At 42.9% G+C, this 25,659-nt stretch overlaps 1 protein-coding gene across 1 annotated transcript in view; it reads right to left on the bottom strand.

The window, feature by feature from the left end:
• Window positions 1-15,972, bottom strand: part of LOC129818720 (ras-specific guanine nucleotide-releasing factor 2-like) — a 39,722-nt gene extending 23,750 nt beyond the window's left edge. The window contains exon 1 of the mRNA XM_055874889.1: window positions 15,189-15,972. Within this exon, the coding sequence (XP_055730864.1) occupies window positions 15,189-15,467 (279 nt within the window). The 5' untranslated portion in view covers window positions 15,468-15,972. The remainder of the gene's footprint in view (window positions 1-15,188) is intronic.
• Window positions 15,973-25,659: the final 9,687 nt, after the last annotated feature.

The following is a 25,659-nucleotide window of genomic DNA, read 5'->3' as shown; positions in this document are numbered from 1 at the left end:
TGTGTGTGTGTGTGTGTGTGTGTGTGTGTGTGTGTGTGTGTGTGTGTGTGTGTGTGTGTGTGTGTGTGTGTGTGTGTGTGTGTGTGCTGAACATGCTGATTTCCTCTGAATGATAGAATCTGGATGATACAACTGAGAAAAACACACACACTCACTCACACACACAGTCCCAGGCCTCAACATATCCAGGTAAACAGAGAGCTCTGTGAAGTATGTAGACTGTGTGGCTTGAGGCTAAAGGACCAGCAAGCTGCTATTCTTAGTCAGAAGCATCCCAGAGCACTTGTACCCTAATACACACGTAAAAACACACACATAGAAACACACACACACACACACACACACACACACACACACACACACACACACACACATAGAAACACACACACATAGAAACACACACATAGAAACACTCAAACACACACACACACATAAACATACACATAGAAACAAACACACACATAGAAACACACTCATAGAAACACACACACACATAGAAACACACACATAGAAACACACACACACACACATAGAAACACACGCATAGAAACACACACATCTGATTCTCCAGCAACCTTTATCTCTCAGTATCCTGCATGCTTTCAGTCTTCCTCTCTCTCTGGTGTATTTCTGTTACTGTTTTAAATGTAGTTACATTGCTTTTTGTTTACCTAATTAAGTGTTTTTTAAATTCAAATTGTTTCTCTCTCTCAGTCTCTCTCCAACAGAGTTTCTGAGAAATTTGAGAAATTTACTGGACCCATATGCAATGGGTGCATATAACCCATTGGGGTGTCCACCCGCGGTGATCAGAATGACAGAAATCACATGTAGATTATGGTAATGACCCCGCCTGCTGTTCCGGTGCTTTACACCCTCTCTGGATTATTGACCTCTGCCTGACCTGACCCCGCCTGCTGTTCCGGTGCTTTACATCCTCTCTGGATTATTGACCTCTGCCTGACCTGACCCCGCCTGCTGTTCCGGTGCTTTACACACTCTCTGGATTATTGACCCCTGCCTGACCTGACCCCGCCTGCTGTTCCGGTGCTTTACACACTCTCTGGATTATTGACCTCTGCCTGCCTTTTTTTAATGTATTTTTTATTTAACCTTTATTTAACTAGGCAAGTCAGTGAAGAACAAATTCTGAGACCAAAAACTGCCTCGTTCAGGGGCAGAACGACATATTTTTACCTTGTCAGCTCAGGGATTCTATCTAGCAACCTAATTCCAATAAATCGTGTACCCCTTGATCTTCAAGAATAGGACTTTGAATTATGGAAGTATAGGTTAGCCAATTGTTTTACCTGAGCATAACCCCAAAACTAAGGACTTACTAGCCAGCTCTACTCTGTTTATGATTTTGTTGTCATGGACTGATTGGGCTCATTGATTCTAGTTGAAAAAAAATGCTATGTTCATGGAATGGCATGCTTTGAGCACTACTGAAAATTGCTGTTAACATGTGAAAAATAAATGCCTTATGCTGCATTTGCTATAGGCCTATTGTTTACCTTTTTAGTGGGTGACACTTTGATATCTGGATAATGCAGCTGTTTAAATCACAGATGATCCAATAACAAAATGGCCGCTGTTTTGGTAAAAAGTTGAGGGACGGGCCTAACCGCCTAACCTAAGCCTAACCTAAACCTAACCGCTCTCAGATTAATAGACAGAACTATGGATGCAAGGACTGAAAAGTCATGATATCCAAGTGATTGTTTTAACCATGTTTTGAGGCTATACGGTGTGTTTACATTTACAATGTTTACAAACATTGGAGAAAAACAAGCTTATATTTTGGATTTTGGGTGTGACACTTGAACTAAACTCATGAGGCATTTTTAAATTATATTCTTCAATAATCAATGTGTGTATATACAGTTGAAGTCAGAAGTTTACATACACTTAGGTTGGAGTCATTAAAACTCGTTTTTCAACCACTCCACAAATGTCTTGTTAACAAACTATAGTTTTGGCAAGTCGGTTAGGACATCTGCTTGGTGCACGACACAAGTAATCTTACCAACAATTGTTTACAGACAGATTATTTCACTTATAATTTACTGTATCACAATTCCAGTGGGTCAGAAGTTTACATACACTAAATTGACTGTGCCTTTAAACACCTTGGAAAATTCCAGAAAATGATATCATGGCTTTAGAAGCTTCTGATAGGCTAATTGACATCATTTGAGTCAATTGGAGGTGTACCTGTGGATGTATTTCAAGGCCTACCTTCAAACTCAGTGCCTCGTTGCTTGACATCATGGAGAAATCAAAAGAAATCAGCCAAGACCTCAATAAAGAAATTGTAGACCTCCACAAGTCTGGTTCATCCTTGGGAGCAATTTCCAAACGCCTGAAGGTACCACGTTCATCTCTACAAACAATAGTACGCAAGTAGAAACACCATGGGAACACGCAGCCGTCATACCGCTCAGGAAGGAGACGCGTTCTGTCTCCGAGAGATGAACATACTTTGGTGCGAAAAGTGCAAATCAATCCAAGAACAACAGCAAAGGACCTTGTGAAGATGCTGGAGGAAACGGGCACAAACGTATCTATATCCACAGTAAAACGAGTCCTATATCGACATAACCTGAAAGGCCGCTCAGCATGGAAGAAGCCACTGCTCCAAAACTGCCACAAAAAAAGCCAGACTACGGGTTGCAACTGCATATGGGGACAAAGATCATACTTTTTGGGATAAATTTCCTCTGGTCTGATGAAACAAAAATAGAACGGTTTGGCCAAAATGACCATTGTTATGTTTGGAGGAAAAAGGGGGATGCTTGCAAGCCAAAGAACATCATCCCAACTGTGAAGCACGGGGCTGGCAGCATCATGTTGTGGGAGTGCTTTGCTGCAGGAGGGACTGGTGAACTTCACAAAATAGATGGCATCATGAGGCAGGAAAATGATGTGGATATATTGAAGCAACATCTCAAGACATCAGTCAGGAAGTTAAAGCTTGTTCGCAAATGGGTCTTCCAAATGGACAATGACCCCAAGCATACTTCCAATGTTGTGGCAAATTGGCTTAAGGACAACAAAGTCAAGGTATTGGAGTGGCCATCACAAAGCCCTGACCTCAATCCCATAGAAAATTTGTGGGCAGAACTGAAAAAGCGTGTGCGAGCAAGGAGGCCTACAAACCTGACTCAGTTACACCAGCTCTGTCAGGAGAAATGGGCCAAAATTCACCCAACTTATTGTGGGAAGCTTGTGGAAGGCTACCTGAATTGCTTGACCCAGTTTAAACAATTTAAAAGCAAAGCTACCAAATACTAATTGAGTGTATGTAAACTTCTGACCCTCTGGGAATGTGATGAAAGAAATAAAAGCTGAAATGAATCATCCTCTCTACTATTATTCTGACATTTCACATTCTTAAAATAAAGTGGTGATCCTAACTGACCTAAGAGAGGGAATTTTTACTAGGATTGAATTTCAGGAATTGTGAAAAACTGAGTTTAAATATATTTGGCTGAGGTGTATGTAAACTTCTGACTTCAACTGTATATACTATTGTTCAAAAGTTTGGGGTCACTTAGAAATGTCCTTGTTTTTGAAAGAAAAGCATTTTTTTTGTCCATTAAAATAACATCAAATTGATCAGAAATACAGTGTTGACATTATTGATGTTGTAAATGACTATTGTAACTGGAAACGGTGGATTTTTAATTGAAAATCTACATAGGCGTTCAGAGGCCCATTATCAGCAACCATCACTTCTGTGTTGTAAAGGCAGGTTGTGTTAGCTAATCAAAGTTTATAATTTAAAAAAAGGCTAATTGATTATTAGAAAACCCTTTTGCAATTATGTTAGCACAGCTGAAAACTGTTGTTCTGATTAAACAAGCATTAAAACTGTCCTTCTTTAGACCAGTTGAGTATTTGGAGGGTTAGCTTTTGTGGGTTATATTACAAGCTCAAAATGGCCTTTCTTCTGAAACGTGTCAGTCTCTTCTTGTTCTGAAAAATGAAGGCTATTCCATGCGAGAAATTGCCAAGAAACTGAAGATCTCGTACAATGCTGTGTACTACTCCCTTCACAGAACAGCGTAAACTGGCTCTAACCAGAATAGAGAGGAGTGGGAGGCCCCGGTGCACAACTGAGCAAGAGGACAAGTACATTAGTGTCTAGTTTGAGAAACAGATGCCTCACAAGTCCTCAACTGGCAGCTTCATTAAATAGTACCCGCAAAACACCAGTCTCAATGTCAAAAGTGAAGAGGCGACTCAGGGATGCTGGCCTTCTAAGCAGAGTTCCTCAGTACAGTGTCTGTGTTATTTTGCCCATCTTAATCTTTTCTTTTTATTGGCCAGTCTGAGATATGGCTTTTTCTTTGCAACTTTGCCTAGATGGCCAACATCCCGGAGTTGCCTCTTCACTGTTGACGTTGAGACCTCTGCCTTTTTCTGTGGCTAAACCAACTAGGCTCGTAATTTAACCATTTTATTTGTATTTACAGATGACATACAAGTTTGATAATAAGGCTCATGAAAGTTCACATGTGCGAGAAGGCATTTCGGCCAAAAAGTAAGTTCAGGGAGTGAATACATTTAATGAATAAAGAAACATCATACAAAACACGAACAACGCACAGACATGCTTTCTCGAACATGTGAACATTCATGTGCCTTAACATCAAACTTGTATGTCATCTGTAAATATGAATACAATTGTTCAATTACGAGCCTAGTTGGTTTAGCCACAGAAAAAGACAGCAGTCTCAAAATTTTATTCGACATACAAGTTTGATATTAAGGCACATGAAAGTTCACATATTCGAGAAGGCATTTCTGCCAAAAAACGCATTTTGATAAATATTTTTTACGTTCAAAAGGCTCTCCTGTGAAGTCGTGACTTGCGACATACGCCTAGTTTCTTGAATTGGGTCACATTTGGTGTGTCATCATAGTGGTCTCTGACTTGTGGTCAGACTCACTCAGGTGGAACAAACATACATTTGTGTCTTTTTTCAATGCTGATCTAAATGTCATTAAGAAGACATAGAAGTGTCAAAGATTGTTTTTTGCAAACATCCTTTCTGAATTTGAAAGTAATCCAAGAAGTAATCATCTAGTTTTTCAAAAGTATCTGTAATCTGATTGTGCTCCCTCTCCGGCCTCTAGGTCACCAGGCTGCTCGCTATGGCGCACACCTGCCACCATCGTTACGCTCATCAGCGCATAATGACACTCACCTGGACTCCATCACCTCCTTGATTACCTGCCCTTTATATGTCCCTCCCTTTGGTTCCTTCCCCAGGCGTCATTGTTTCGGTTTCATGTCTGTGCGCTGTTCGTATTATGTTTTGTTTATTCATTCATGTATTCACTCCCTGAACTTTCTTCCCGACTCCCAGCGTACACTTTATAGAATGACGGGATCGTCATTTTGGTCGGCGGTCTACGGCTGGAGCCGCGCGTCGGGGAGGGGATACTGTCACGTGTTCCCTCTCCGCCTCTAGGTCACCAGGCTGCTCGTTATGCATAATGGTGCATAATGCATAAGGGTGCATAATGACACTCACCTGGACTCCATCACCTCCTTGATTACCTGCCCTGTATGTCACTCTCTTAGCTTCTCTTCCCCTGGCGTCATTGTTTCAGTTTCATGTCTGTGCGTTGTTCGTGTTTCTTGTTTTGTATTATGTTTAGTTTATTCATTAAATGTATTCACTCCCTGAACTTGCTTCCCGACTCCCAGATTACAGTTACCGTTTTGTGTAATTCCTTTACATGTAATCCCCAACCCTTATAGTGGTTCTGAACTCAGCAAAAAAAGAAACGTCCCTTTTTCAGGAACCTGTCTTTCAAAGATAATTCGTAAAAATCCAAATAACTTCACAGATCTTCATTGTAAAGGGTTTAAACACTGTTTCCCATGCTTGTTCAATGAACCATAAACAATTCATGAACATGCAACTGTGGAACGGTCGTTAAGACACTAACAGCTTACAGACGGTAGGAAATTAAAGTCACAGTTATAAAAACATAGGTGACTATAAAGAGGCCTTTCTACTGACTCTGAAAAACACTAAAAGATGCCCAGGGTCCCTGTTCATATAGTTCATCTGCGTGAATGTGCCTTAGGCATGCTGCAAGGAGGCATGAGGACTGCAGATGTGGCCAGGGCAATAAATTGCAATGTCCGTACTGTGAGACGCCTAAGACAGCGCTATAGGGAGACAGGACGGACAGCTGATCATCCTCGCAGTGGCAGACCATGTGTAACAACACCTGCACAGGATCGGTACATCCGAACATCACACCTGCGGGATAGGTACAGCATAGCAACAACAACTGCCTGCACAATCACTCCATCAGTGCTCTGACTGTCCGCAATAGGCTGAGAGAGGCGGGACTGAGGGCTTGTAGGCCTGTTGTAAGGCAGGACCTCACCAGACATCACCGGCAACAACGTCGCCTATGGGCACAAACCCACCGTCGCTGGACCAGACAGCACTGGCAAAAAGTGCTCTTCACTGACGAGTAGCGGTTTTGTCTCACCAGGGGTGATGGTCGGATTCGCGTTTATCATCGAAGGAATGAGCGTTACACCGAGGCCTGTACTCTGGAGCGGGATCGATTTGGAGGTGGAGGGTCAGTCATGGTCTGGGGCGGAGTGTCACAGCATCATCGGACTGAGCTTGTTGTCATTGCAGGCAATCTCAACGGTGAGCGTTACAGGGAAGACATCCTCCTCCCTCATGTGGTACCCTTCCTGCAGGCTCATCCTGACATGACCCTCCAGCATGACAATGCCACCAGCCATACTGCTCGTTCTGTGCGTGATTTCCTGCAAGATAGGAATGTCAGTGTTCTGCCATAGCCAGTGAAGAGCCCGGATCTCAATCCCATTGAGCACGTCTGGGACCTGTTGGATCGGGGGGGGTGAGGACTAGAGCCATACCCCCCAGAAATTTCCGGGAACTTGCAGGTGCCTTGGTGGAAGAGTGGGGTAACATCTCACAGCAAGAACTGGCAAATCTGGTACAGTCCATGAGGAGGAGATGCACTGCAGTACTTAATGCAGCTGGTGGCCACACCAGATAATGACTGTTACTTTTGATTTTGACCCCCCCTTTGCTCAGGGACACATTATTCCATTTCTGTTAGTCACATGTCTGTGGAACTTGTTCAGTTTATGTCTCAGTTGTTGAATCTTGTTATGTTCATACAAATATTTACACATGTTAAGTTTGCTGAAAATTAACGCAGTTGAGAGGGCGTTTCTTTTTTTGCTGAGTTTATATGTGACAGAAATCAACACCTCTGTTAAACTTAGAGGGGGAATCTAAAGATGTAACCACTAGGATGGGTTGTTAATATAACTAGGATTGTGCCTTTAGCTTCTGGACAACGAAAGAAAGTTGATATGAAAACCAATACAACAGGAGAGAAATGGCATAGCTCAAAAAAATAAAGGGAACACTTAAACAACACAATGTAACTCCAAGTCAATCACACTTCTGTGAAATCAAACTGTCCACTTAGGAAGCAACACTGATTGACAGTAAATTTCACATGCTGTTGTGCAAATGGAATAGACAAAAGGTGGAAATTATAGGCAATTAGCAAGACACCCCCCAAAACAGGAGTGATTCTGCAGGTGGTGACCACAGACCACTTCTCAGTTCCTATGCTTCCTGGCTGATGTTTTGGTCACTTTTGAATGCTGGCGGTGTTCTCACTCTAGTGGTAGCATGAGACGGAGTCTACAACCCACACAAGTGGCTCAGGTAGTGCAGTTCATCCAGGATGGCACATCAATGCGAACTGTGGCAAAAAGGTTTGCTGTGTCTGTCAGCGTAGTGTCCAGAGCATGCAGGCGCTACCAGGAGACATGCCAGTACATCAGGAGACGTGGAGGAGGCCGTAGGAGGGCAACAACCCAGCAGCAGGACCGCTACCTCCGCCTTTGTGCAAGGAGGTGCACTGCCAGCGCCCTGCAAAATAACCTCCGGCAGGCCACAAATGTGCATGTGTCTGCTCAAACGGTCAGAAACAGACTCCATGAGGGTGGTATGAGGGCCCGACGTCCACAGGTGGCGGTTGTGCTTACAGCCCAACACCGTGCAGGACGTTTGGCATTTGCCAGAGAACACCAAGATTGGCAAATTCGCCACTGGCGCCCTGTGCTCTTCACAGATGAAAGCAGGTTCACACTGAGCACATGAGCACATGTGACAGACGTGACAGAGTCTGGAGACGCTGTGGAGAACGTTCTGCTGCCTGCAACATCCTCCAGCATGACCGGTTTGGCGATGGGTCAGTCATGGTGTGGGGTGGCATTTCTTTGTGAGGCCGCACAGCAGTGCACCTCCTTGCACAAAGGCGGAGGTAGCGGTCCTGCTGCTGGGTTGTTGCCCTCCTACGGCCTCCTCCACGTCTCCTGATGTACTGGCCTGTCTCCTGGTAGCGCCTGCATGCTCTGGACACTACGCTGACAGACACAGCAAACCTTTTTGCCACAGTTCGCATTGATGTGCCATCCTGGATGAACTGCACTACCTGAGCCACTGTGTGGGTTGTGGACTCCGTCTCATGCTACCACTAGAGTGAAAGCACCGCCAGCATTCAAAAGTTACCAAAACATCAGCCAGGAAGCATAGGAACTGAGAAGTGGTCTGTGGTCACCACCTGTAGAATCACTCCTGTTTTGGGGGGTGTCTTGCTAATTGCCTATAATTTCCACCTTTTGTCTATTCCATTTGCACAACAGCATGTGAAATTTATTGTCAATCAGTGTTGCTTCCTAAGTGGACAGTTTGATTTCACAGAAGTGTGATTGACTTGGAGTTACATTGTGTTGTTTAAGTGTTCCCTTTATTTTTTTGAGCAGTGTACATTTGCCAAAATGATATCATTAATCCTGTCGATACAGAAATAAATACAATTATTCAAAAAACTTCACCAGAAAGCATGACTTAGCCACAGAGGAATCAAGGATCATTAGCTTCTTTTTTTTCCAGATCACTTGCTCGTAGACCTATGCCTATTTGGGCTATAGGCCTAGCTGATTATTGTGTTGCGGCTGTCAGTGTAAAGCATCTAAAATATGTGTGAAGATCATGTGTTTTGAGTATAATTTAAAATGTTAAGCCAAGAAGGGGAGGGGTGTGTGGCAAAGATATAGGTGAGTCTCTCTCCAGAATGGCTCAGCTGTTTCCCACCAATTCTTGCGCATTCATAGTGTGTATTGTTTGGCCTTAGATTTTTTTTTAAATCAATTCCCCGTGATATATGTCACCAGTAGTAAATGTAATCCCAATCATTTTGTTACATTCATTACTGTTAAACCATGTACTAATTTCAGTAAGTTACTGTTCTCATTCTAGGATTGGAAACATTGTTTATAGAGTTTACAACCTACACTTGTGAAAAAACAGTTATGGGTTCATTTCATAACCATCATTTACGAGATGTAAACATTTTTTCATCGATTTTTTGTTTAGAGTTTATCATATGAGCATTTGTCTGGTTACTCTGTCCTGAAAATGTTGAGGGAGTGCACGCACCTGAGCACGCATAGACTTTCCTGGCCTGCTGCGCAGAAATGTAGGAAAGTGCTTTTTTTTAACATTCATTGCAAATGATAATATATTAAAACTATAGTTTCTCACAGTAAGCTATTTGAAAAATCATTCCAACAAACTCCCCCTCGATGATCACCAATCCTCGGTGTGAAAGAGCAATCAATGGACGTTATAGGCCTACTGCTGCATTGGTTTATAGGCTATCAGTTCCATGCGTTCATTTCTTTAGCCGCCAATGGATCTCGGTGTATCAATGTGTCATATGGTAGAGGCTGGTGATCTCACGTTAGTTGACTTTTAACTTTTACATTTTCATCTATTTTCATTCAAATGTTATGATTAACCATGTGGCAATGATTTTGAGAAACTGTATTACTGAGCTGAAACTGTTTCACGAAAATGCACACATGAAAATCATAACTGGGACGCGGAACAGTAGAAATGGTAGGATACATTTTAAGCTTCCCCAAACTTTAAACTCACGCTCAGCCGATTAAGTCTTTATTAAATAATTTCCTCCATGTTTTTCCATGGTTGGATTTTGCCAGTAGTGTACTTGAAGCAAGGTAATACATGCCTCATAATATAAAATAAAACATTTAGGTTTCAAACAAGTATGTTCTCAAAATGCATACTGCCTCCAGCTCACATTGTAAAGTGGTGGGTGAGCGCATATAGCCTGTTGCCTGCACTTGAATGGTGGATGGGAGCCGCGCTTCAATTACCAGTTTGAGAAATAGAAATAGGAGCTATTTTTTATTCTGCACCAAAACTGTTTTAAACAAGTGATTGCGTTTCTAATTTTTCCACAATGAACGGTCACGTTTTACTCCAATGAAAATACGCACAAGCCAATTTAATTCCATAAAATTATGCAAATTGCCCTATAGAACGATAAGCGTGACTGTCAAGTGTTTTTACTTGGAATGGTATTTCCATCATTGAATAAAAAGCATTATTTTGCAATGGGATTTGTTTTGTCCCGATCATTTTGGCTGGCAACAGTTTTATTTATTCTTTTTTCTTTTTTTTTATCGGCCAAAAGCCGATTAGCAGGCTAATGGAAACTCTGCTCTCTAATTGTCACAGTCAGTCTTCAGAGTGTAGTGAACCGTGTGTACTAAGAGTAGACAACCATCACAGCAGAGGGCCACACACACACAACCTTTACAACCCTCCCCTCATTTCCTCATCACACATCATACTTAATACTGTCAATCACATCCCAGCTCTCATTTACACACTCATCATCTCTTCCTCTCTCTCTTTCTCCTCATCTACAATATTTCTCTCTACTCATCTCCAGCCTTTTACTCCCTTATCATCTCTCACTCTCTCACACAGCTTTTCTAATTCTCTTTCTCTGCCAGAACTTGTAGACCACCTTGTATAACATTTCTTGAAGTGCTACTTCTCTGTGTGTGTGTGTGTGTGTGTGTGTGTGTGTGTGTGTGTGTGTGTGTGTGTGTGTGTGTGTGTGTGTGTGTGTGTGTGTGTGTGTGTGTGTGTGTGTGTGTGTTCTCAAACTGTGCCACTTCAACTATCAACCCTGGTAACCATGGTAACCCATCAATCAGCCGGCTGGCTGGCATTGAAGTAGCCTATAGTAGGCCGCGTCATTAGAATACAGAGCTTTTCTATGTGAGACCACAGAGCAGAGAGGTAGATTATCTAAGGACTTACATAAAGAGAGAGATGGGAAAGAGAGATAGGCAGAGAAAGAAAGACAGACAGACAGACAGACAGACAGACAGACAGACAGACAACACTTACACACTTACAGGCAGTCTGCATTCCCTATCCTCCTTCCCCTTCCTCTCTTCCTTCCATCCTTTCCCCCTCCCTCTCTTCCTTCCATCCTTTCCCCCTCCCTCTCTTCCTTCCATCCTTTCCCCCTCCCTCTCTTCCTTCCATCCTTTCCCCCTTCCTCCATATAAAACAATTAAGGCTTCATTTGGCCTCATTAGCGTCTGCAGCTCTCAATGTTGCTTTAGGGTCCTTTGCACGCCCCTCCCAAAATAATTAGAGGAAACAGTGCTTCCCAAACTGCTGCTGTTTGCAAGTTTACAGTCTGTCCTTTTCACCAGAGACTGAGCCTTTACACGGAATTTTCTGTGACTATCTCCCCTCTCTGCGCAGAGTCTACACCCTCAGAGCCTGCAGCAATGCTACAGACACACGCTATCCTCCACTACCTCACAAGAGCAGGACCACACATACACACACACAAGACATTAACACAAGACACAGCCCAAACCCCCTAGACACTTACAGTCGTTACAGTAGTTGATACAAGTTTTTTTTAATGATTAGAACAGCAACTTTAATCACACGAGGCTGCGGCTCTAAGGCACGATATCTTGTTCTGTGAGGATAAAGCTGTTGTTCTATTATTCCAAACTGTAACACTCTCTCTGTGTGTGTGTGTGTGTGTGTGTGTGTGTGTGTGTGTGTGTGTGTGTGTGTGTGTGTGTGTGTGTGTGTGTGTGTGTGTGTGTGCTATCTGAGAGGACATCAGTAGAACACTTCTCTGCCTCTCAATCAGCCATTGTCACTTTGAAGCTCTCTGATGTTTTAGTCTGGTTTAAATGCTTCGACGTCTTTGTGGATTGCGCGTGTGTCTGCGTGTGTGTGTGTGTGCGCGCGTACATGTTTGCGTTCGTGTTGGCGTGTGCGTTTGCATGTGTGTTTGTGTTTAAAACCCTCTCACTTTCCGGCCTTTGGAGCTGTGAGTTCGGTAGTATACTAAGTGGCCTTGATCTGACAGAATCAAACACTGTGCTGTTTGGGATGTCCCATGAATATGCTAAGCTGAAGCATCAGATAGACATCAATTAAGTTCACGACACATCGACATTACGACCTCCGTAACATCATTGTAATATGTGTGTAAATACAGTGTAATTACAGTCGCCCAATCTAATGGTATAATACCGTTTTAAGACTGTTCCACGTGTTTGTTGCACAGCTGTACCAAACCTGTTTAGAGAGCATGTTCCCTAGCACATGGTGGAAACGGTGACCTCACACACACTGTCAACCACATGCACACGTCACACACACACACACACACACACACACACACACACACACACACACACACACACACACACACACACACACACACACACACACACACACACACACACACACACACACACACACACACACACACACACACACGCACACACGCACACACTTCAACTGCACACACCAGAGCTAAGCTGAGTTCATTGCACACGGGAGGGTCAGTGACCTCATCTATAACATCACAATCACAGGAGGAACAGAATCTGAGGGGGGAAAGAGTTAGATACTGCAGTTGCCATTTCTCACTGCATGACAACATTGACACTTGTATGGACTGATTTGGTTTGTTCAATGTTCAATGGAGCCATGTATTGCTATTGCTGTTGGGGTCCTGTTGGTTTGCAGGGGTGTCAGACAGATACACACACACGTCAGACATGGGTGCGAAGGAAATCTAATGTGGTCAAAATGTGATCTAATGTGTCCCCAACACCAGCACACAACACCAACCTCTAAGATAACATGACCTGATCTGATGTGACAATGAAAATCCCTCTTCCTGCTGCCTCCAGGCTATGAGCTAATCTCTGTCTCATTAGATGATGATTGTGGTGGTGTGTTGGTGATTTTTGTTGTCGTCCTATTTCTAACAATGAGCTGCCCTTCTGACACTTCTGATCTCATTGGGGTTTTAACCAAAAAAGGCACAAAACTGGAAATGCTTTTTGAAGGTAAATTATGTTGACACCCCTGATCTAGAGCATGTAAAGTGATGTTGATGAAGTGATTGTTTTTCAGTCTAGTACAGTAGGCCTATATATAGTACAGTACATGGATGCAGGTTAATTTAAATTCAACGGCAGGGGTTGAATACTGTGCCAAGGTGACAGTAGCAGCACACATTGGAGTGATACAGACACAGGTAAGTACCTAAAGAGAGAAATGGCAAGCGTTGGCTGGAGTGGTGTAAAGCTCGCCGCCATTGGACTCTGGAGCAGTGGAAACGTATTCTCTGCAGTGATGAATCACGCTTCACCATCTGGCAGTCCGATGGACGAATCTGGGATTGGTGGATGCCAGGAGAAAGCTACCTGCCAGAATGCGTAGTGCTAACGGTAAAGTTTGGTGGAGGATGATTAATGGTCCTGGGTGGTTTTTCATGGTTCAGGCCCCTTAGTTCCAGTGAAGAGCAATCTTAACGCTACAGCATACATTGACATTCCAGACGATTCTGTGCTTCCAACTTTGTGGAAACAGTTTGGAGAAGGCCCTTTCCCTTTTTCGGCATGACAATGCCCCCGTGCACAAAGCGAGGTCCATACAGAAATGGTTTGTCGCAATCGTTCTGGAAGAACATGACTGGCCTGCACAGAGCCCTGACCTCAACCCCATCGAACACCTTTGGGATGAATTGGAACATCAACTGTGAGCCAGGCCTAATTGCCCAACATCAGTACCCAAGTTCCCAAAGAAATGTTCAAAAATCTAGTGGAAAGCCTTCACTGAAGAGTGGAGACTGTTATAGCAGCAAAGGGGGATCAACTCCATATTAATGCCCATGATTTTGGAATGAGATGTTCGACGAGCAGGTGTCCACATACTGTTGGTCATGTAGTGTACATACGTAGATGTGGAGACCCACAGACAGATTACAGGTTACTGTGTGAATGCAAAAATATATCTACAGTAGAAGAAACATTTGTATAAATGTGCTAATACAAAGCTAGTAGACTACTGTAGTGTATACAGAGCCAGTGAATGTGCTGTCTCCACTCTCCAACTGTGAGGATGTAATAGGCCAACAAGAAAACATCTGTTTCCAGTCACTGACTCCATGCAGCTCGTCACAATAACAAAGATGTCAGCCAGTAATGGAGCTCTTCATAGGGGCTATTAGACTTGTATTTCCATATTTAGCTTCCGTTCACTACACTCTTAGAAAAAAGGGTTCCTAAAGGGTTCTTCAGCGGTCCCCATAGGAGAACCCTTTGAAGAACCCTTTTTGGCTCCAGGTAGAACTCTTTTGGGTTCCATGTAGAACCCTCTGCATAAAAGGGTTCTACCTGGAACGAAAAGGGTTCTACCTGAAACTAAAAAGGGTTCTTCAAAGGATTCTCCTATGAGGACAGCCGAGGAACCCTTTAAGGTTCCAGATAGCACCTTTTTCTTCTAAGAGTGTACATGGGAATATATTAACTAACTGTCATGAGGATATGGCATACTGGTAGTAGTATGTGCTGCTTCATTCTAAAAGTGTAAAGCCACATTTGAAATATTCTACATGTATTCCAGGTAGGCCTAACTGTGTAATATCTAACTGCCCATGCTGTCCCTCAACGTCCCAGGCCTCTAGTTCTCTCTGGGACAGACACAGTACGCTACGGAGGAAATCAATTGTCATCCCTCCATCCCTCCTCTCAACTAAAGTGCATTTTCTATGTGTAATCCCCGTCTGTGCTGCAAATCCTTAATCTGTTTTACGTAAAAAAACAGGGTGAGGGTAGGGTGCCAAACCTCAGTGTCAACACAGCAAGCAGAGACCAAAACCAAAACACAACCATATTAGGTGGTGCACTACCATGGTCACTAGGGTACCTAACCCACCTGCTGCTTGTCCACCATGTCCTTACTGACCGTGGCGCCTTTGGGCGCGGGAACCCTCTCGCACGTGCACCCCTCCAGCAAGTAAATCCCGGAGGGCCGTGTGCTCTGGTCGTTCTCGAAGTAAAAGAGCACATTCTGGTAGAGAGCAAAGTACTTGTCATTCCACCGACTGTTCTCCGTCGTCTTCTTGCTCAGGATGCCGCGTTTCGTGCCCTCTTTGCGCGCGACAAGCGACAGATATAGAGCGTGCCCCTCATTATACCGCACGCTCTTCTGCATTTTCCGGGAGACCCCTTCTCTTTCAGTCGATTTCAAAAAGTGGTCGTTGTTATTGATGTCATATCTGTGACATATCTATCATATTTTCGGAGAGAGTTGGACAGGATATGAGAGAGAAAGTAGATGTGGAGGAGAGAGCGCGCTAATCCAAGTTCACCACAGACGCGCAGGGGAAAATTTGAGTCCTGTCCACTCTGTGCGCCGCGAAGAAGCCAGAAATAAATAAATAATCCCACGTCTCATGCCTCAAACTTTTTAGAAAGGGAATCCAAAACATCCCAAATGACGAGAAAAATATAGCCTATACAAATGGAAAATCGCAAAAGGCTTATCGTGCAGGCTTGTAGCAGCGTAAAACCAAAATAGATTGAGGAGAACAGACGGTGAAAACAGCGCTAATCGGCTTTGACAGTAATTTAAAGAGACAGGTCTCTGTAATGTATTCCACTGGACTAGAGCTACTGTTTGTCTTTGTCTAATCCACTGTAGCATAGCCTGGCTACTGTCTGTCTGCCGGGGCGGGGTGGGCCGACGGACGGTCTTCTGTACAGTCTAGACAAGGGTTTGCGCTTCCCTCGCTCTCATTCATGGTAAAAGGTGAAACTGTAGGTTTTACTATGCTGGACCAGCAGTGTTGCTGACCAATGGAATGGAAATTATATAGATAAATATATCTTAACTCCACTATACCAAATCCGTGGCGTTGAGTGAAAACTAGTGTTTTTGGAGTGAACCTGCAACTCCTTCAAGTTGCTTCGAGTCCCTGTGAAGTCGTTACTTCAAAAATGTAAATTCTTACTTTATATCTATGTTTGGCCTTTGTTGTTGCCTGTGTAACAGTATTGCTTCCGTCCCTCTCCTCGCCCCTACCTGGGCTCGAACCAGGGACCCTCTGCACACATCAACAACTGACACCCTCGAAGCATCGTTAACCATCGCGCCACAAAAGCCGCGGACCTTGCAGAGCAAGGGGAACAACTACTTCAAGGTCTCAGGGCGAGTGACGTCACCAATTGAATCGCTATTAGCGCGCACCACCGCTAACTAGCTAGCCATTTCACATTGGTTACACCTGCCTTTGTTTGCTGAAATTCATACTTTTTAATAAACGTCAATCAAATACAACCCCTGACTGTTTCCTCATTGAGATTCAATTTGCACATGGGCATTTGCGCTGAGTTGCCTCTTAGAGCAACAGCAACAAGGAAACAGTCAGTGGTTGTATTTGATTAACGTTCAATGAAAAAGTGTGGATTTCTACAAAGAAAACATTTTTTTAAGTATCGACTTCATGCTGAGTCATGATGGAGTTGAGAAATACTTGACTAGAAACGATCAAACTTTAGTGACCACATTCAGGACACCTGTTTTAACGTCCCATCTGAAAGACGGCACCCTACGCAGGGAAATGTCCCCTTCACTGCATTAGGGTCTCCTTAGACCAGAGGGAAGAGTGCCCACTACTGGACCTCCAACACCCCTTCCACCAGTATCTGTTCTCCCATCCAGGGACCGACCAGGACCAACCCTAGCTTCAGAGGCATGGCAGCAGTGGGATGCAGGATGGAAGGCTGCTGGCGCAGGGTGGTATAGATTCACCCAGTCCTGATTTCAGATCAGAATTTGACAAAAAGCATATGCAGATCAACGGTTGATTTCAAATTGCAGTTGTTTGTTTTGCAACTGCCAGCCAGCTTGAGAGAAAAAAACAGATGTTCATATGCTTTAGTCTCTGTGTGTGTGTATGTATGCCTCCCTTTGCATTACCAGATGCCAGTATAGTTATGTGATATTGTAAATACCCAGCAGGGGGGTTGAGGGAGGGAGGGAGAGGGAGATAAAGAGAGAGATGGTTCACTTTTTTTTAACTTGTTTCCAAACAGACTGCTGAAGGTGGGATAGCACACACAGTACAGTACAGTATAGCAGAACATTTACTTTCAATTTATTTTGCTACATGTATATGTTGTAATTGTGTTATTACATAATACTTACTTAATTCATACTATTTTGCTTCTTTAGGATTCATTCAAGCAAAAAACATTTCCTGAGAAAAAATGAACCACCTAGAACAGAGTGTATAATATGGATAGACACGATAAAGTGTTCCAGAGATCCCCAGCATTGCCCACTCACAACGCAACCCTCCTACGCTCAGCAGCTCCTCGGCTAAAACACACACACCAAATGCTTCTTCAGGTGGCCTCTAGCGCCACTAAGAACAGCTCAAAGCTGCTGACTAATGTTCTTATACAGACTCTAAGTGAAGGAAGGCCATGCATGGCGGAACAAAGACGATAACCCCAGATGAGAATAACGCAACCACTCTCCTATACAGACTTGTTCCACCTCATCCTACTGTACTGTATTGCCCTGAGCTGACCCGCCATCCACCAGCTAAACAACTTACAACAGCAGCCAGATAAAAATGTCTCATAGCTGCTTAAAATCCTATAACAGAGGTTGAGGGGGGACAGAGAGGCAAATAATTTCACTGAGGTTACAGGAGAGGCAAGGACATGCTTCTGTTGCATCACCGCAGGGGACTAGTTACAGACAGGGGCCGAGGGGGGGGGGGGGGGGACCATAGGGAAATTGTGACAGGGGGAAAGGAAAAGGGGACGAGTGTCAGAGGGAGAGCGGGGTCAGGACCAGCGGGGTCAGGACAAGGCTACCACTGTAGAGTTGAGAGAGGTTGGAGACAGGCAGAGGGCTATCTTCTGTATACCAACCCTACCTTTTCACAACACAAATGATTGGCTCAAACGCATTAAGAAGGAAAGAAATTCCACAAATGAACTGTTAAGAAGGTACACCTGGTATTTGAAATGCATTCCAGGTGACTACCTCATGAAGCTGGTTGAGAGAATGCCAAGAGTGTGCAAAGCTGTCATCAAGGCAAAACTTTGAAGAATCTCAAATGTAAAATATATTTTGACTTGTTTAATATTTTTCGGGTTACTACATGATTCCATATGTGTTATTTCATAGTTTTGATGTCTTTACTATTATTCTACAATGTAGAAAATAGTTAAAATTAAGAAAAACCCTGGAATGAGTAGGTGTGTCCAAACTTTTGACTGGTACTGTATGTTCCCACAACTTCCAAGGAACCAAATGTGCTAGCTGGGTATATTGACCTGTGGTATAGTAATTTGGTGGAAAAGCGTAGTGCATAAGGGAAGTACCAAAACACCTTGATAGGGGAGGAGCATGCAAGCGAATTAGGAAATGTGGCTATATGGAAGACATTATATAGTCAAACCTGCAAAATGGTGAATGTTAATCAGGGACAAAACGCACTACCCTCACCAAAGCAATAAAAAGTTGGACAGCCCTCCCCTATTTTGGACCAACCCCCCCATCCCAGTAAATGTCGAACTATCCCTTAGAAGAGGGGAGAGATATAGATAGTGGTCCTGTAGGGGTATTAAAAACCTCTCTCTCCTCAGTGGACAGAGGGAGCACTGAAGGATTATGGGGGATTACCAATACTGTATGTCCGTCAATCCTAAAATAACCCCCACCCAGGCCATTAGTCCCTAAAATGACCATACCACACCGCAATCTGTTTTGTTGATGTTTGGAGTATAAATAAACCCTTAACGGCAACAGCGAGAAAGGGATGGTGAGAAAGATAGATTATTTCCTTGTCATCTATTTTACATGTTCATATACTGTGCCTTCAGAAAGTATTCAGACCCCTTGACTTTTTCAAAATGTTGTTACGTTACAGCCTTGTTCTAAAATCGATTAAATAAATAAAAATCCTCAGCAATCTACACACAATACCCTAGAGTGACCAGAAAAACTGAAAATACCTCATTGAGCTCAGGTGCATCCTGGTTCCATTGAACGTCGTTGAGATGTTTCTACAACTTGATTGGAATCCACCTGTGGTAAATTCAATTGATTGGACATGATTTGGAAAGGCACACACATGTCTATTGGTATGGTCATTTTTATGTTTGTACTTTTCTAATAACCAATTTCTGTGTTCTGTTTGTGCTTTTCTATAAACCAATTTCTGTGTTCATGCAAGTGACTGATTGAACGAATCCTCACTATCAGTATCTGCAATTTGGCAGTACGCCCAGAACCTTGTTTAGAGAAAGGGATTTCTCAGTTTTCCAGGTCTCAGCTTAGAGAGAAGAAGCATTGTGGGGTATTGGTTTGTCAAGTGCATGACCCAGTATTGGTCATCACATAAATGAAGCAAACATTAATTCTGAACGATGAATAAGCTAAATCATGCAAATATAACTTGTCAGTATATAAGGGAACTAACGGGACTGCCCTGTTAGGGCTCCTGATAGACGTTTACTATGGTGCATCAAGTTTGTTGGAAACTCTCCAGCGCGCTGACAGTGAACAATCATTCATTTAATATTGACTTCGGGGCCTCCTGAGTGGCGCAGTGGTCTACGGCACTGCATCGCAGCGCTAGCTGTGCCACTAGAGAATGTGGGTTTGAGTCCAGGCTCTGTCGCGACCGGGAGATCCATGGGGCGGCGCACAATTGGCCCAGCGTCGTCCAGGTTAGGGGAGGGTTTGGCTGGCAGGGATGTCCTTGTCCCATCGCGCACTAGCGACTCCTGTGGCAGGCCGGGCGCAGAGCATGCTGACACGGTCGCCAGGTGTACAGTGTATCCTTCGACACATTGGTGTGACTGGCTTCCTGGTTAAGTGGGCATTGTGTCAAGAAGCAGTGCGTCCTCCGAAACACAACCCAACCAAGCCGCACTGCTCTCGACCTTTGCCTCTCCCGAGTCTGTACGGGAGCTGCAGCGATGAGACAGGACTGTAACTACCAATTGGATACCACGAATTTGGGGAGAAAAAGATGTCAACAGAAAATAAAGATCAAATAAAAAATATAGAAAATAAATAAATAAATAATCATTCAAAATAATATTGACTTCGAGTGTCCCTGTGTAAGAATTTCCTCTGCAATTTGGCGTCAACAAACAGGATGATTGATTCTGCTTGCGGAGCTTTCCAGTGTGGGTCTGCGAGGAAAACCGGTGGTGCGATTTAAGAAGCGTGAGGGAAATTCCCATCTGACCAATAGATGACGAGACCCGCCCAGACCAGACCCTTTGTCATGTTCGTCGTAAGGAGGAGACCAAGTCGCAGCGTGATAAGAATACATTCTTCTTTAATCAAACGAAGACCACTTAAACAAACTAACAAACTAACAAAATAACAAAACGAACGTGAAGCTATTAATAACGTGTGCTGACATGCAAATACACATAGACAATAACCCACCAAACCAAAATGGAAAATGGCAATCTAAATAGGATCCCCAATCAGAGACAACGATAAACAGCTGTCTCTGATTGGGAACCAATTCAGGCCACCATAGACCTACATTTACCTAGACAATACCAAAACCCCATAGATATACAAAAACCCATAGACAAGACAAAACACACATACCACCCTCGTCACACCCTGACCTAACCAAAATAATAAAGAAAACAAAGATAACTAAGGTCAGGGCGTGACACCCTTACTGTGAGCTGCCCAGGAGGAGACACATCATCCGCAAAGCAATTTGAGGGACGACAACTGATTTTAGTAAGTCAATTTAAATTAATTTGTATAAAAAATTTAAAATACAAATATGATAAAACCTATAAAACCAAACATAAAGATGTAGAAGGAGGGTACCACTAGTCTTAAGTAATATCACAAAGTGTTATTCTATATGTATGGGAAGAGGCAAGACTACAAAGTCTATAGAGACCATAGCATTTCTTACTATATAAATTATTAATATTATGGATGCTGAGGGACTATGGAGGCTGTAGGGACTATGATGCTGTAGGGACCATAGATACTATGGATGCTATAGGGACTGTGACGCTATAGGGACTATGGATGCCCAAGGACCATGGATACTGTAGAGACGATGGCGACTGTAGAGACTATAGAGGAATCGTTGAAGATATATATGACAGAAGAAGACTAAAGCTAGTCTTAGAGAGAAGACTGGAGCGAGGGAAAGTAACGATACCATGCCCTGCTGACAGCTGTCTGTAGGCATTTATAAGAGAAGTGTATACGTGGTCTGCAGCCACTGGTAGAGAATAGCATAATGTGTACTACGTGCTATTCTATATGTATAGTGAAGATACATATGGTGCATAGGAAGTAAGGACAAAGAATTGTTAAAGATGCACATGGGGTAATAAGGGAGATTGCCGAGTGTGTTTGGGAATAGTACTGGATGTGGATGTGAAAGTTGTGTATGGTTGTGTCAGTGTGGAAAGGACATGTTAAGAGAGCTGTCAGGGGACTAGCTTCAGTGTGAATGTGGAGTGAAGTGTGAGCTGAGTTTTCCAGTTCTGTGTGGCAGAGTTAAAAAAAAATCTATAACGTTATCTAGGGGTTCCGTCCACCACTGCCCATCGTAGTCTGAGACTACTAATAATAGCATGTGGTGTTATTGAGCACAGGGTGTTGTTTTATATGAGTGGTGTGGATGTGAATACCTAAGTATAGAAGTTATATTGGGAAAAGTGAATGTTAAGATATGCAAGAATTGAAGTACTATTTCCGAATATGCTGTTAAATAGAACACTAGAGCGAAGATTTAAACCCCTGTATGAATAGAACACTGGTGTAGAGGAGGAATTTGTGATGTAACACAAATGTATAATGGGTTACTTGAGAAAAAGTAACATACTATTGAGTATAATGGGATACTAGAGATCTAATGAAGTAACAATAGAAAATTAATAATAATATACAACTTGCACATGTAGATGTACGTAAGCGGTGTAAAAGTATTCTGAGGAATGTTCAGAGTGGCCCCTTTATGGATCATTTGAGAAAGATAAGGTTAAAGCATTGTACGGGACTTGACTTACCCCTAACCAATAAAACTATAAACGCTTATGAGATTTCTTCCACCCTGGTAATACATTTTGAAATAAACCCCATTCCCTGTTAAATAGAACCAATGATTTTCTGTATTCACCTACTCAACTGTTTTACGTGCTTGGTAGAGACTTATTATGGGCAGAGCATGCCATCTACGGGGGACTGATAGACAGTGCCAGCCCAGTTAATACATATAGATCCCTCCAAAGCACTACATGTTACTCTTGAAATATTGGACATGTAATAAGTGTGAAGCAGAAAGTGAATATCCCACAGAAATTTGAAATAAATATATAGAGTAACATTGTCATGACTCTCTCTCCTTGGTGAGGATCAAAGGTGCCAGATCAGCTTGGCAAATGGCTGACAGATATCCAGACCTCCCCCTCCCCATCTCCCACAGGAATGGAGAGGGGGTGGGGGGTTGGGCCAGTTTTATGACTCTTATCACCCGGTCATAGTGTGCCGAAAAGGACTCATTTTGGTCTCTAGTATTGGAAGACTGAAATCTCCTTTGCTACAGAGAGACTCTTGTTGCCAAAAACTTTTTGTAAACATTAGAACATTATTCCTGACATCCAAATGTTTGGAATGATTAGTGGGTGTCTAAAGAATAATCATGTCATATTATCTATTATTTTGTGATGTCATTAAGGATGGTATAATGAAACAACTGTAACTCTGAAAGTGGATATGTTCCATTTATCAAGTTTACATCTAAATGTTGTATAAAATATATGATTAAGTATGAGAGTACTTTTGTGAAGATAGCAATGTGATTTTATTCTTCTAATGAGATAATTGTTTTATATAAACTTTTTCTCAGTCAGTAACCATGCCCAAGTGAGCACAGACATTGTGTCGGCGTGATGGACGATCAACGATATTGCTCTTGCTGCGGGTGATTCCTTGATCCACCTCTACGCAGATGACACAATTCTGTATATACAGTATCTGGCCCTTCTTTGGACACTGTGTTAACAAACCTCCAAACAAGCGTCAATGCCATACAACTCTCCTTCCTTGGCCTCCAACTGCTCTTAAATGCAAGTAAAACTAAATGCATGCTCTTCAACCGATCGCTGCTCGCACCCGCCCGCCCGCCCGCCTAGCATCACTACTCTGGACGGTTCTGACTTAGAATATGTGGACAACTACAAACACCTAAGTGTCTGGTTAGACTGTAAACTCTCCTTCTAGACTCATATTAAGCATCTCCAATCCAAAATTAAATCTAGAATCGGCTTCTTATTTCGCAACAAAGCATTCTTCACTCATGCTGCCAAACATACCCTCGTAAAACTGACTATCCTACCGATCCTTGACTTTGGCGATGTCATTTACAAAACAGCCTCCAACACTCTACTCAGCAAATTGGATATAGTCTATCACAGTGCCATCCGTTTTGTCACCAAAGTCCCATATACTACCCACCACTGCGACCTGTATGCTCTCGTTGGCTGGCCCTTGCTACATATTCGTCGCCAAACCCACTGGCTCCAGGTCATCTATAAGTCTTTGCTAGGTAAAGCCCCGCCTTATCTCAGCTCACTGGTCACCATAGCAGCACCCACCCGTAGCACGCGCTCCAGCAGGTATATTTCACTGGTCACAACCAAAGCCAATTCCTCCTTTGGCCGCCTTTCCTTACAGTTCTCTGCTGCCAATGACTGGAACGAATTGCAAAAATCACTGAAGATGGAGACTCATATCTCCCTCACTAACTTTAAGCATCAGCTATCAGAGCAGCTTACAGATCATTGCACCTGTACATAGCCCATCTGTATATAGCCCATCCAACTACCTCATCCCCATATTGTTATTTATTTTATTTATATATTTTTTGCTCCTTTGCACCCCAGTATCTCTACTTGCTCATTCATCTTCTGCACATCTATCACTCCAGTGTTTATTTGCTAAATTGTAATTATTTCGCCACTACAGCCTATTTATTGCCTTTCCTCCCTAATCTTACTTCATTTGCACACACTGTATATATACTTTTCTATTGTGTTATTGACTGTACGTTTGTTTATTCCATGTGTAACTCTGTGTTGTTGTTTGTGTCACACTGCTTTGCTTTATCTTGGCCAGGTCGCGGTTGTAAATGAGAACTTGTTCACAACTGGCTTACCCGGTTAAATAAAGCTGAAATAAACAAAAATCTAAAATAAAAACAGGCAACATCTGTACCAGTTCCAGCCTTTCAAGGAGCAGGACACTAATCTGGATGCCTATAATGAATTATTTTATTTTCTACTTTATTTAGTAAATATTTTCTTACCTCTATTTATTGAACTACATTATTGTTTAAGGGGTTGTAAGGAAGTATTTCACAGTAAGGTCTACACCTATTGTATTCTGTGCATGTGACAAATACAATTTGATTTGATTTGATCTCTCTCCCTCCCCAGCCAGTCTCCTGCTGCAGACAGGTTAGGTCAGACTGTGACTGGACAGCACCAGGGTATACCTCTCATCTCACCAGCAGACCTTCCCATTGAGACATGATGACATTTACAATATATTTTCCTGCAGTCATAAAGCAGGCACGTTTTATAATTCTTTTCAACCAAACGATTCAACCATAGACTGTTAGAGGGGGGTGTCATCTGGTGGTAAAACATGGAACTGTCCTGGAAATCCATATTCATGAGAATGGCACTGGCATGACCTCACTCAGAATGGTCTTGTAGGCCTACTGGTCCATCTGTGATAATGTAAAAGTGTAACAGAGGTGGTCGACTTGAGTAACGTTAGCTGAGACCTGAGGACTTGTTTTGGCTCCCCAATGGTTCCCTGCGCGAATGCACAGGTTTTAGTTTAGGGGTTTATGTGCTTTTTTTGGAACCTGGAGATCCAAGCTCAAATCCTGTCAGTAATTAGGTCAAAATTAAGTGAAGTGTAAAGGTAGTTTGCAACCAGCCTTCTGTGATGTGTAACCATATGAGACCTGAAGACTTCTGTTGGCTCAATAGGCTCATTTAGACTGTGAAACAAAGCATTATTAAAGGAAGCAAAGGTTTACAACATTTATGTCCCCAATCCCCAAAGCAGACACATAGGACTGGAAGACTACATATTTAACCGTATTTAACTACTGTTTAGCATGCAGTGCCACACTCATAAACCTTTCTATAGTGTTTGATTAAACTAATTTCAGAACAGAAAATAACGGAATTAAGCAGTTTCCCTTTAAGAGCCATGTCATCAAAGAGCGGGGTTTGCTTTATGTGAGTGGTATTTTATTTTACGGATTTTAAAATTCTGTAAAGTTGCACGGGGCAACTTTCGTAACGAT

Source organism: Salvelinus fontinalis, chromosome 21, assembly GCF_029448725.1.
Source record: "Salvelinus fontinalis isolate EN_2023a chromosome 21, ASM2944872v1, whole genome shotgun sequence".
Taxonomy (NCBI): Eukaryota; Metazoa; Chordata; class Actinopteri; order Salmoniformes; family Salmonidae; genus Salvelinus; species Salvelinus fontinalis.
The sequence above is the reverse complement of the archived record's forward strand: the minus strand, read 5'-3'. Positions and strand labels throughout refer to the sequence as shown.